General features: G+C 33.0%; 1 protein-coding gene across 5 annotated transcripts in view; it reads left to right on the forward strand.

Moving 5' to 3' along the window:
• Positions 1-7,823: 7,823 nt before the first annotated feature.
• LOC134697183 (putative bifunctional UDP-N-acetylglucosamine transferase and deubiquitinase ALG13) overlaps positions 7,824-14,585 on the forward strand; it is a 47,487-nt gene continuing 40,725 nt past the window's right edge. For 2 of the 5 annotated variants that reach the window (XM_063559271.1, XM_063559275.1), the window contains exons 1-5: positions 7,825-8,111; positions 8,923-9,009; positions 9,710-9,756; positions 10,676-10,748; positions 11,492-11,573. In XM_063559271.1, coding sequence (XP_063415341.1) covers positions 7,965-8,111; positions 8,923-9,009; positions 9,710-9,756; positions 10,676-10,748; positions 11,492-11,573 — 436 coding nt within the window. In that variant the 5' untranslated portion in view covers positions 7,825-7,964. Of the gene's footprint in view, positions 8,112-8,922; positions 9,010-9,709; positions 9,757-10,675; positions 10,749-11,491; positions 11,574-14,585 lie in introns of all 5 variants that reach the window. The other 3 variants (XM_063559276.1, XM_063559277.1, XM_063559273.1) reach the window with 2 other exon arrangements.

Raw genomic sequence — 14,585 nt, forward strand, 5'->3', positions numbered from 1 at the left:
ATGATTGCCAATGAGACAACTATCCAAAAAAGATCAAAATGACACAAACATTAACAGCTATAGGTAACCGTTCAGTCAGCCTTAAAAGGTCGTCATAGCAATCGATGATTTCACTATTTTACAAACTGCAGTTGTTTTTTTTTAAACTGATTAACGTTGACGAAAATGTGTTTACTGTTCATCAAAATCAGCTTGCAAAACCCGCTAACAAACACTATGCTTTATGTTTAATTTCTTCCATTAAAGTTTTTGCAAAAAGAAGCTCCACTGTTAAAGAATCTTTTGAACACTTAATTAAGGTTCTATAAATGCATGCTTAACTTGATTGATAGCAATAGAATTTTTCAGCATGATTTCAGTGGATGAGTAAGCGACAGTGTTACATTAGTTTCGACAAAGACTGAATATGTAGCATATACTTTTATAATAAGGGGTTGCCAAAATGAAATTACATTCCGAATTAAAATATAAAAAAATGCAAGAACCATAAGCAAGAAAAAATAAGCAAAGATACTAAGGAGAAGCTTACAATGTCATTTATCGAAGAAGAGCGCTTCGCTCTACAAAATACTAATCAGCGATGTTCGAATAATAAAAGTTAAAGCCTATATGAAGTACGAGGTCAAAGAGTACTAACGGCCAAAAATTCCCAAACGTTTGGTCAGAGACATATAATACAATTATTATATGTCTCTGGTTTGATCAAACAATGTTTGATTCCTGGGATGTAAAATTCTTAGTATTCGAACAATTCAAAGTTTTGTTAACATTAAAATCATTATTATAAAAAAAATGAACGATATTTCATATCAACACAGCAGAATTGGATACCTTTATCAGCAGTGGCGTCGACCCAATGGATGTGAAAAGAAGGTCACCAAATATACTTATTATTTTGTACGCCATTCAGAAGCGCGTTTCATTAGAACATAATTAGAGGAGTGTGTTGCAAATAGTGTTAATTTTAATATTATATATCCACAAGATGTACAAGCAAACGCGCATTGTCCTTAAACAGATGTAATACCCATTACATATATATATATATATACATTCATTTGTTATGTAGAAAATGCCTTAGAAGGTTTTCTGCGAGTAAAGATAAAACAACCTGTTCCAAATTAAAATTGTAGCCAACTATAAAGCCTTTTCCATGAATTAATATAATGCACTAAATAAATAAGCTAGCAACCCTACAGTAATAGGCAAAATGACTTTTCCGTCTTCAAATAATCCCTATGTCACCCCGTCTCTGCCTTCACTAGACAAGAGTGCACACGCTGAAATGTCTCGCGTTCTTTACTTATCATAGATATTATGTTGATAGACCAAATAAAAAGCTTTATTACAACTGTCACATAAACTCAACATTAACCAATAAAACAAAACATTGATCAATGAACCATGAAAATGAGGTTAAGGACAGATGAACCATGCCAGACTGACATGTACAGCTAACAATTCTTCAATACAACAAATATAGTTGACTTATTGCTTCAGAAAAACAGACCAAAACACAAGAACCTAACACTGAGCAATAAGCCGTGAAACTGAGGTCAAGGTCAAATAAAATCTGTGTAACAGACATATAGATCATAAAATATTTCCATACACCAAATATAGTTGACCTAATGAATAAAGAATTAGAAAAATAGACCAAAACTCAAAAACTTAACGTTGATCTCTGAACCATGACAATGAGGTCACGGTCAGATGACAGCTGTCAGCTAGAGATGTACACCTTACAATCATTCCACATACCAAATATAGTAGACCTATTGCATATAGTATAAGAAAAACAGACCAAAACACAAAAACTTAACTATAACCACTGAACCATGAAAATGAGGTCACGGTCAGATGACACCTGTCTGCTAGACATGTACACCTTACAATCATTCCACATACCAAATATAGTAGACCTATTGCATATAGTATAAGAAAAACAGACCAAAACACAAAAACTTAACTATAACCACTGAAACATGAAAATGAGGTCAAGGTCAGATGACACCTGCCAGTTGGACATGTACTCCTTACAGTCCTTCCATACACCAAATATAGAAGACGTATTGCTTATAGTATCTGAGTTATGGACTTGACCACCAAAACTTAACCTTGTTCACTGATCCGTGAAATGAGGTCGAGGTTAAGTGAAAACTGTCTGACGGGCACGAGGACCTTGCAAGGTACGCACATACCAAATATAGTTATCCAATTACTTATAATAAGAGAGAATTTAACATTACAAAAAATCTTAACCTTTTTTATAAGTAGTCACTGAACCATGAAAATGAGGTCAAGGACATTGGACATGTGACTGACCGAAAGTTCGTAACATGAGGCATCTATATACAAAGTATGAAACATCCAGGTCTTCTACCTTCTAAAATATAAAGCTTTTAAGAAGTTAGCTAACGCCGCCAGGTCACTATCCCTATCTTGAGCTTAACTTTTTTTCAAGTAGTAACTGAACCATGAAAATGAGGTCAAGGACATTGGCCATGTGACTGACGGAAACTTCGTAACATGAGTCATATATAAACAAAGTATGAAGCATTTAAGTCTTCCACCTACAAAAATATAAAGCTTTAAAGAAGAGAGCTAACACCGCCGCAGCCCCCGCCGCCGTAGCCGCCGCCGGATAACTATCCCTATGTCGAGCTTTCTGCAACTAAAGTCGCAGGCTCGACAATAAAAACTATCAGGCTTATTTATGCAAAAAGCAATAAACCATATACTAGTATATGCGGATCCAGGGGGCATAACCCCGTTTTTCGTTGGAAAATAATGATTATATACTATAGGGAATCACCGTTGAGCATGACAGGAGCGGGTCCCCCTTAGGTCAGACGGCAGCGCCCCCTTTTTATGAAAAGTTCTGGAACCGCTACTGTAAACGGAAAACAAATATGTATACATACAACCCATCTTGCTATACAGCTGTGAGATATGGGGTGCCTTTAATCCTATGTCGTCTAAATATAGAAATGGAATTTTTTCATTTGACCATATTTATTCTAAACTACCTGCTGAAAAACTTCATACTAAATTCTGTAAATTTATTCTTGGAGCTACAAAAAAAAGTACCAATTTTGCAGTATTAACTGAGTTGGGAAGACTACCAATATATTTTAACATGATTAAAGCAATAACTAAATACTATTACAGATTAGAAAAGTCAGACACTTACTTTCCATTGTTATATAATGCATTTATAGAATCAAAGAAATTGTATGAGTCAAAGAAACCATCATGGTATATGTCATCTGAAAAACTTCTTTCACTGATTAATAATTATCAAATATCCTCAGACATGGCTAAACCAATTGACAACAGAAAACTAAGAATTGCCATGTTAAAAGATTGGGAAAAGAATCTCAAAACTCACTCAGAAGGAAAACTTTGCACATATTTTACGTTTAAAGCAAATTTTGGCTGTGAAAAATATCTTGATATTGTTAAAAAATTTGAAGATAGACGGAGTCTAACAAGATTTCGCATATCTGCTCACCATTTACTTATAGAGCAGGCCCGTAGCCAGGAATTTCCAAAGGGGGGTTCGTTTGACTCACAAACTCGACTTTAACAGTCACAATTCGAACAGAACATCGACTTTAACAGTGCTTATTTGTTTTCAAGGGGGGGTTCGTCCGAACCCCCCGAACCCCCCCTGGCTACGGGTATGTAGAGAGAGGTAGATATAGTAATACTCCCCGACACAATAGAATATGTAAGAGATGTTGTAGTAATGAGGTCGAAGATGAAACACATTTTCTTTTTAACTGTGATAGTTTATCAGATCAAAGGAAAGACATGATAACAATGATAAATAATTCCTGCAAGAATTTTCAATATCTTGACCCTAAACAAAAACTGATATGGTTAATGAATAATGAAGATGAGAATTTATTATCAGAATTATGCATGTTCATTAAGAAATATGAAAAGTTTTAATGGGATTTATTTCCCTCTACTACTTGTAATTTGAACTTTATATTTTCTCCATAGTGAGTTCTAGAGCACCGTCCCTTGATGAATATTGTCCAGTAGCAATGTTAACCCTTGCTATTGTGCATTAGTCATGAGGAGAATCACTATTGGAGTAATCTCATGTATCTGTAGCTAGTTCTGAAGGATCCCCCCTTGGTGACCTTTGCATTGTTGTGATGAAGTCCCTCACTACTGTGCACTGGTCATGAGGAGAACTACTGCAGATTGAGATACTATATTCCCGGTTCTATTTTTGCTATTTTTTAGTTTCCGTATTTTAAAATAAACTTAATATCATCATATCCTTTTAATATTAAATCGGCCTCATTGCACTCAATGTCTCTTACTATAATTATATCCTACATTGCTCATATTATCAATTTATTATTTGTGTATTACTTATTGTGTATTTCACTAATGTTTATATAATCATTGTATTATGATGTTTTTGTATCTTGCCTGACAAGGGCCCATGATTGGAAAAATAAAATAATGTCTAATGTCTAATGTCTAATGTCATACACAACAAACAACAACCACTAAAATACTTAGCAACCTGACTTGGGACTGGCACATACCGAATGTAGAGGGGTTAACAAGTCAACTTTCTAGGATTATGACATCAACGATAAAGATTAATTAGCGAGTTTGGTATTACTAGTACCATAGGCATACAATTTGTAGGGTGCCTCTAATGCAGTAGGGTCTACATTCCAGAGCAGCTAAGATCATCCCCCAATGTTTGATTGATACATGCTGCTTCGTTTTTAGAATTTGTGTTGTGTATTTATAGACGGTTTTACTTTTTTGTCGTTATTTTTTTGTCACGACTTTGTCGGCTTCTCGTCGACATGTGATCTTTGAATGGCCACTTTGTATATGTTTCCACCTTTTTCCTCCTCTAAGTCATGATAGGGTAATTTTTTCTATACGCAAAAAATAATCTAACTTTCTAATTTATTTTGAAACGTTTTATATGTTTCAAGAATATTATTCTCTCTTCCGTTCAAATATGTTGAGGCTAGAAAAGATAAGACAAACTTTAGAAATTTTAAAAAGGAGATGACCTTTATTTGAATATTATTTGATGAAATTGCTGTTAAACATGTATAAAACCTCCACCAGCCATCCTGTGTGCGGCATCTGCTTATACTGGTCCCTTTTTTCTAATTGATACTCAAATTTGTTCATCCTCTCCACCATCGAAACAAATTAAGGGGAACCATCTAATTTTGAGATTTTTGGTCTGTGAAAAAAGGCAGCTTTAAAAAGAGGTAGTAGCCGGGCTATTTTACCGGCTTTGGTGAAATAGCTTATATATATAGCCTCTTAATTCCTTTGTAAAGAGCTCCATAAACCTCTGCTTAAACTCTTCGCATATGAATCAAACATAAAGTTTATTTCACGTTTTCATTCTGACAATGTCCAATGTCTTACGGATCATTTCCAATGCTGATGAACAATTTTTTTATTTTTTTTTATTAAATTAGACAGACAAATAGCATCGCTATTTTGCTGGAGCCTGTAAAATAACTCTGAAGAGGCTAATATGCCAAAAATAGTAAAAGGCGTTGAAAACATAATTGCAATTGACAGCGTCTTATCTACAATTACAACGGCACTGCTTACGATGAGACTATGCGCTAACATTTATTATTTGCACATTTGGCGATTTGTGTCACATCATATATACTGGTTGGCGTTTATACTCTCCTCGACCGGAAAAATATACTGATTCTTCGGCGTTTTAAAATGGTAAAGAAAAAAAGATCGCCGATAAATGTTATTGGGTCCTACTATGAACTACAGACACTTTTCATCGAACCATATGCATGGGCCATTTTTGCAAGTCATATATATAGAGAATACGATATAACAAATCGAATGCCAGCAACAATGCCAGCAACAATAAAGTCACGGCAGTGTTGTATTTGCGCCAAAAATAAAAAAAAAATGTTTTCTATTGCGTGAGAACTCCTTGTTTCTCCACAAAAAAAATATCTCATTAAACAGAGGGACAATATTTCAGAAGGGGGGGGGGGGGTATGATTTTTATTATCCTGTAACGTTGTTATTTTTTCGCGAATGCTTATTTTCATTTTTTGGACACATGCCTGTCTTTGCCAAAGATTTACTTAAAAAAAGAGGGGGTGGTTTTCTGTGTCATAAATTGTTGTTTAGGGAGCTACCAATTAGTTTTTATGGGGGGAAAGGATCCATATCTCTGTACGTCCTGCCTTTTTAATTTTTTACTTTATTCGGTCCTGCCTATTTTTTTCAAATTTCATCCTAGCCACCCCCCCCCCCCCCCCATAAAAATCAATTGGTAGCTCCCTTAGCGCACAGCGCAAGCATTTTTATTTAGTTTTTCAACGCTATCAATAAAACACTTTTTTTCATAAATCTAACACTATGAGGTGTGGAATATATCTTTTTTTAATCTGTTTGACCAATTTTTTTTTTATCAACTTGCCGCATGGGGATCAGAATATTTTTTATTTAAAAAAAAATACTTTCCCCCTTAAAAAGATAAATGTTCGTTCCCTTAGTACCTAGCCAGAAAATTCATATTCAAAATTAGATGCAGATCCAGGATTTGACTTGAAAGGGGGAACCCGGCGGGGCCCCCAAAACTAAGCAACGTTTATGTAGTGGGACATCTAAAAAGTTTAGATACCATAGCTCCTTTAGTGGGACCGGGCCCTCTACCCGGGTCCTACTAAAATGCGCCCGGGTGAAGAAAAAGCCCCCGGGGAAAAGAAAAAGCGCCAGGGGAAGAACAAATAGCGCCTGGGGGAAAAGAAAATGCGCCCGGGGAAAATGTATAGATATTTTATTAACCAGAGACAACTTTGTGTCGATAAAATAGGTTATGAACATTGATTTACATTGATTTTTTTAAAAATTTTAGACAATTAATTTGCAAATTCAGATAATAGACATTCATAATAAAGCACTATTAAAACAAGTATGATTTTTTCAAAGTTTACAATAATATATGAATACTATTTCAAAAGACAGATAATAATAGATCACAGTTTATGCGGAAGATTTATAAAATGTGAAACTTCAAAAGACATGTTTTTCAAAAACAATATTAAAATGAAAAATGTAAAAAAAAAACCTTAAATTTCACAGATAAATATTTATCTAATCAAAATTAAAAGAGTTACACATAATAAATCAGCAAATAAAGCAGTACTATACATGTACAGTAGTTAAATGAAGGGAGTAAAAAGCAGGAGTTTGGTTTAATTCAAAACTATGCATTAAATTCCTGATAAGCATATATATAGACATTAAAACAGTCAAAGTTTTAGTTTTAAATTATAAAAAGATATAAACAACACTTTCGATGTAGCATCGTACATATCCCAATTTATATTAAGGACAACACAAGCAATGATTTTTTTTAAGAAAAAAAATATTGTTATAAAATATTATTATTTTAATCCCACGGGCGCTAATTTTCCTTCCCCGGGCGCTTTTTAGTAGGACCGCTCTACCCACCAAAATCCGACACTAAAATTCCTTCTGCCCCATATCCGAGCTAATTATGACTTGCAATCCCCTTTTCAAAAAAAAAATCCCTCTCACAAGAGATTAGCTGTCTAATTCGACACTGGTGTAAATTAATTTATCACAGATCATAACTTTGAAACTCGAATTTCAAATTTCAAACATTTATATATTAATTTCGGGTAAGAAAAACAAGGGTGCTGAACAGTTTTCTGATCCCTATACATATTGATTTGACCCAGATTCTCGCCTGAAAACATCAAAAGAAATCATTCGCGAGAAATCGTGGGAAGTAATCATCGGTCCTTTGATGTGTGCCACGTGACCTTGTCAGTTTCCCCATGCGGAGTTCATCAATTTCGTGCACTTTTAGCCGAATCAGCTGATGAAGAGTGTGCGACAGGGACACACTCATAAGGTGCACACGCGTTGTCGCGAAAACAATTATTATTATGCATTATTATGTGAACAGTCCAGGAAAGAGTAACCAAAGATCACAAAAACTTTCAAGCATGGACAGTTATTTGTCCACAGTTGGCCTGTGGAGAAAACCTATTGCCCGTGATGGGTTTTGTTTGTTTCGAGCAACTTCTGAACAGGTGAGTTTACAAATGTAGTTTCTGTTGCAGAAACTGCACTTATGAAAATATTTTTTAAATTGCTATAATTTATATGATGTTTATGAATTATTATGTCTTTAATCTGCATTTTTACAGCAAGATATTTCTGTAATATGAAACGGAAAATGTAAATAATAAATCCGCTGTTTGTTATTTGTTCATTTCGCCGTTGCATTTTGTAAGATTTCATATTTATATTGTTGTTTAGCTCCTGGTATAAAGAATTCATACAGCAATAGTCTTGACATCAAGAGAGACCATAATACGTGTATCAAGAATTTATTCTATACTATGCGACCCATTCATTCCAGTGTTACTTTTTATTCCTTATTATCTGATGTCGGGAAAGACTTTTAGATAATTGTTGATATTAGGAATTCAATTATTGTTAAACAAAAAAAGTTCTCTTTTTTTTAAGATGAAAGCAATGATTTTTCGACATCAGAAAAATCATCTACAGTACATAGTTTCTTGATATTAGAAATGAGATTAATAGAAATCCGTTTTATGATATGAAATGATTGTGACTTTCTAGGATTAAAAATATTTTTTCATGTTTTCTGATATCAACAGATCAATAATTTGAATTTTAGATGTATGTATTATAAGTAGATATATAATTGTAGGAAAAGCAGTTTTTGATATAAAAAGTAAAATTTGAAATGAAGGCAGGACTTTGAGTAAAAAATAAAAAGTCATGTCAAAACTGTTCATCCTTGCCCGCCCTCTTCACCCCCAATAAAATCAAATGATAGCACACTGAGTTAAAGTTGTGGAAATATATTTTCAGGTATACATGACGCAAGCTCATTATGAAAAGCTATACAATCTATCCAAAGAGTTTTTCTACAGACTTGAAGGAATAGACCAGGATTATGTAAGTTTACATGCATGCAATAGAATTTTAATTTTGATTTTATACAATAACAGATTTATAGATTTTGATTTACATTTTCTATAACATTTTAATTTCTATTGGACACAGCTTCTATGCAATTGCATTTTTTAAAAAGAAGTTTGACAAAAATTTATTTTGATCTTGAGCAGCTTAACCTTTCATTTATTTCCTCAACAAGTTGCAATAAAACCTGATTAAAATGTTCAGCTGATTTTTACAGAGTTATCTCCCTGTAGTGTTATGTACATGTATCATCTTAATCCGAATAATGTCGGTCGTTATATTCTACTGATCTCCGTCTAATCTCTGATTGCTACATTAGCCTCGATAGGCTAGAGAGCGCAGAATTATTCGAGTTAGTATCATCTTGGAGTTCATCCTGAAATAAAATGATTCTGAGTATTCTCCCTTTATAAACCAAAGTCATTAGTCTTTCACTTGTTAAACATACATACAAAGATAAGAAAACAATTATCATATACATCTTTCCATTTCCATAAAAAGTCTTGCAAATATGTTTTATTTTTGCGTTAGAATGAGCACAATTCAATAAAAAAATTCAGACTGATCAATTGTAGGCTTTTTTTACAATGAATGGAATACTCTCAGATTATTTTTCTGACCCTATAGTGTAGATAAATGTGTGATTAAATATTTTAATTTGTTTTACTTATTACAGGTATGGACAGAATCCGATGCTATGTTTTCTTTGTCTGTTATATGCAGGTAATTATCAAAAGCCCTTACAGGAACCCCTTTAAAAAATCATCCTTCTCTTGATGTCATGAAGAAAAATATCTGTATTGTCTTTCTCTTGTTGATATGAAGGGAAAAAATCCAGATTGTCTGCAAGACGTGATTTATGCACATTATGTCCCAATTAAACTAAGATTATGACAACTAGAGGTGATTTTGGAATATGATTGGGAAATTTTTAACCACCTTTTGAAATGATCAGCATTTGACCTTGAGTTGGGCCTCGCAATGCTAGGAACAAAAACTTGCAGACAGAGTTTATAGTTGTTCAGCGAGTCACTTGCTGTTCTAAAGTTATGCCCCTTTAAAACATGAAGAATGCAAATTATTTTATTTTTATGCACCATTTATGGGCATTATGTTTTCTGGTCTGTGTGTCCGTTTGTTAGTTTGTTGTCTGTTTGTCCCTCTTCAGGTTGAAGTATTTGGTCGAGGTAGTTTTTGATGCAGTTGGGGCCAATCAATTTGAAACTTAGTATACATGTTCCCTATGATGTGATCTCGGAGATTTTGTCACATTTTCACAGTCCACTGAACATAGAAAATGATAGTGCAGATGGGGCATCCGAGTACTTGGGACACATTCTTGTTGCACTTTAAATTAAGAAAGCCTGATTTTGAATTTATCAAACTCAAATACAACAGAACTTGTCAGAAGATTATTTCATTTGACAATGTTTGAATAAAAAATATGGAAAAAAACACGCAGCACAAACAGATATGTATCATAATGATAAATCTAATTGGTCAGATTGCAACTTTTTTTTCTCTTGAAACAATGAAGTCAAATTAAATCCCTCAAACTTGTTGGAATGAAGATGGCAAAATATTGTACAGTATACAATGTAGATCCATATTAATTAATATTATTTCCATTATTCTATTTCAGACATAATTTTTTAGTATATGAAGTACCTGGATGTCCACCATATTTAGCTATAGATAATTGTTTTTCAGAAAATGTAAGTTATGATAATTATTTTGAGAATTTTTTGGCATGATTTCTATAAACTATAAACTTCTAGCATTTATAACTGGTCTAAATCTAAATCTGTGTGTCCATTTCTCAAAAGGACATCAATAAGGTCTTCAAAAGATATGATTGGCTTTAATTGCCTTGTTCATCATATAGGCAGTCTACTTCGTCTTATAGCGATGATATTAAGGTGGTACCTAACACTACAGGGAGATAACTCTGTAAAGTCAGCTAAACGTTTTAACTACGTTGTGTTGTAATAGGAATATTAAGCTTCTCAATGATCAAAATTGGTGTTTGTCAAAATGCTTTAAAACCAGTGTAATTTTTCTGACAAAACGGTTGGTTCAAAATTTTAGAATTTTTTATATTTTTGTTAAAGGGTCAAAGTAAACACTTTGACAAAATTTTATGAAAATTAAACGAGCCAAACTAATTTTAGTGCAAGTGTTGGGTACCACCTTAAGAAGTAAGTTATACAAGTTTACAATAAATATAGATGCAGGAAATTTGGTGTGAGTGCCAATGCGACCACTCTCCATTCAAATAACAATTTATTAAAGTATTCATAAACATGCTATTAAATGTGACTAAAAAAAAATCCAAAATGAAAAATAAAAATCCATTTTGATTAACATATGGTTTACATTTCACAATTGATAATCAGACGTCGTGCAAGCAGTTTCAATTGATGCAAATAGTTTTTTTTTTTTAATTTTTTTTCTTCAGGTTATGCTATGTAGAATAGATGCCACACACCTTGAAAGTGTTTTTCCAAAATCCTATGTAAAAGAATTAGCTCTATGTCAGTGTAAGTTGATTTAAAAATTAAGATACTTCTTTAAAGAGACATAAGTAACATGATAAAAACAAACATTGTTAAATCATTTATATTTCAAGTGAAATGGTGAAATAGTAATTAGCTTTTAGCAGACAATTTGGTTCAATTTTGTCAAAACAGCACACGTGAAAGTGAATTATTCACTTGCTAGTGAATATTTGACCTCATTGAATTGGTATTCCTGTGACATACAATTTAACCTCTTAGCTAGAGATGTGATGAATATGTATTCAGCTATTAAAAGAAAACAAATTTCAATCTTGAAAATAAAACAAGGTTAACTGAATTGATCCACAAAAATCAGTCTTATCTAAAACCTACAATATGCAGTGTTCTTCAGCTTTCTATACTGTGCAGGGTCTTTTGGAGTATTATCTCACAATCTCTTCTCTGAAAGGCATGTAAAACTATAAGTTAAAAATGCTGAAAAGTACAGAATTTGTCATTAATTATTCTGTTTTCATCAATACATCATAATATCAATATTGATCCTAGATTAACCATGCATTGGGGCCTAGGAAAATGATTTAGGGAGCTACCATTTGATTTTTATGGGAAGGCTAGGATGAAATTTGAAAAAAATAGGCAGGACAGGAGTTTTGAGTAAAAACAAGGCAGGATGAGACACTTGCAAAAAAAAAGTCAGGACGACAATTTAGTTAAAAAAAAAGTCGGGATAAACTAAAAAAAAAAAAGCAAACTAATATTCCCTAGCCCTGTGATTTTTGTTGTAGCAGGACAGTAATATCTGATGGAGAATTATTGAATTGTGAAAACACACTTAAAATTAGACAACAAAAAATAAAAACAGAACACTACAAAATTATATGGTATGACTTTTTCCATATATGATCTTGCTTATTAGCTTTCACTAAAGTTACTGGTGAACTTTTGTGGTTCATCTGGCAAGGTACAACATTTTTTGTAATCCATACATTTCAATCCTTTTTTAGCTGCATTTATCTGATTATATGTTCATAATTAAATGAGATTACATTTTATTCCCTTTTAGTTGCATTTACCTGATTTCATGTCCATAAAATTTCTCTAAAATTTCTAACAGTAAAAAACTTGTACAAGTGATTATCTCTCCTGGGCAAGTTGTTAAACAAGTTCATTTATATACCCAGAGGCATATAAATATGGAACCTTGACACACATGGAGGCTGTTCATCTTTATATGCCATTTGGTTATTTTTGTTTTTGAGTTGCAGTTTTCACAGGCAGAAAAAGAGGGGGAGACACCCCCCCCCCTCTTATTTGGGGAAAAAAATTGGTTGGTTGGATACTTTATCTGCATGACTAGGGCCGATGGTTGGTTAATTAGAATAAATTCTAATATCTGTGTCTATAGGGAATCACTGAAGCATGACTAGAGCTGGTCCCCTCTAAGGCAGTTAGTGGACCCTCACTTATGAAAAATTCTGGATCTGCCACTAGTCTTGAAAACATACTGCACCTCACCTTGATATTTTCATACACAAATTTAATGATAGTAAAATTTACTACAATTGATTACTGACCTAGTTTTTATGTAATAATTTTGTGATTTTATTTCCTGTTAAATAATTACACATTATGACATAGTTTTGTTTTATCTTTGATCTTAATGACATTGTTAATTAAATAATGACATTAATTATAATATTAAAAATATAATCCTGGGAAAATTTGTTCTCATTCACAATTCTCACAGTTGCTTTACTAGGGATGGGCATATTACCAGAACTTTCAGGAATTTAAAGGTCAATGTCACAGCAGTCTGATAGGCAAAGTTAGTTTTCTCATTATCTTTTAAATCATCCAGGTCATCAATACTGAAGTAAGTTTTGTTCTTGTCTCTTGGTAAAAAGGAAAAAAAAATGAAAAATTTGATTTTTTTTGACAAAAATGTTTTTACCTCTACAAGTCTTGTTCAAATTAGTGTGAGGTCAAGGTTTTGGACTTTTCTTTTCTAGGAGAGGTCAATAATTTTTTAAATTACAAAAGTCCATGACCTACCTTTATTGTCTACAATGATGTCTGTATTATACAGGACCATTGATTTCATACAGAGGGCCTTTTGCTAATAACTTTTAAGATGGACCTGGACCTTTAATTATTTAAAGCAAATTTGAGCCCCTGCATGGATGGGGTCTGATGGGGGTCCTTTAATTTTGTATTTTTCAGCCATTCATCTCTTATTTATAAATTTTGTCTGTTTTTTCACATTCTTTAAAAATGATGGCCATGTTTCTCTATTCTTTCATAATATTTAAGCACCCATTATTCCTGACATTTTTTGCCCATCATCTCTTCTAAAAATCAAATCCAGTGGTTCATGTGTTAACTAATATATATCCTTTTGGTTGAAATATATATAAGTGTTAATGTTCCCAACATATTTTGCCTTGGGTTTTATTTGTAAAGGAATGAACATGTTTCTGTGATGAGGAATACAATCTGCATGTTTTTCCATGAAAAGCCAAATGGGTCAAAATTTCAACACTTCAGTTATTTATTAAGTCCATAACATTGTTACTCAAATAAATTAAAACCAGATGCTCTGCAGGGCACAGCTTGATAGGACTACAGAAGGTCGAACCCTGAAAATTTGGAAAGTATGGACACAACCCTCATGAAAACAAAATTCTGAATTTGAGTTGAACTTTGCTGAATAGGTTCTGAAGCATACCTGAATACATGCTGAACTAATTTTTAGGGTCTGAAAAACTGCTGAACCACTTTTTTCACATTCTGAAGAAATACTGAAATCTTACTGGAATATTCAGACATGCTGAAAAAGTACTGTTTCATTTTCTGAAAAGTTCAGACTGTGCTGAAAAATTCAGACAATGCTGAACTGAAGCTGAAAATATTCTGAACTGTTCAGTGATTGCTGAACTCCTCAGACAAATTTACTGAATTATTCAAATATTGCTGAAAATGTACTGTTTCAGGATCTGAACATTTCAGGCATAGCTGAATAGTTCAGAATGTCCT

Source organism: Mytilus trossulus, chromosome 14 (assembly GCF_036588685.1).
Source record: "Mytilus trossulus isolate FHL-02 chromosome 14, PNRI_Mtr1.1.1.hap1, whole genome shotgun sequence".
NCBI classification, from domain to species: domain Eukaryota; kingdom Metazoa; phylum Mollusca; class Bivalvia; order Mytilida; family Mytilidae; genus Mytilus; species Mytilus trossulus.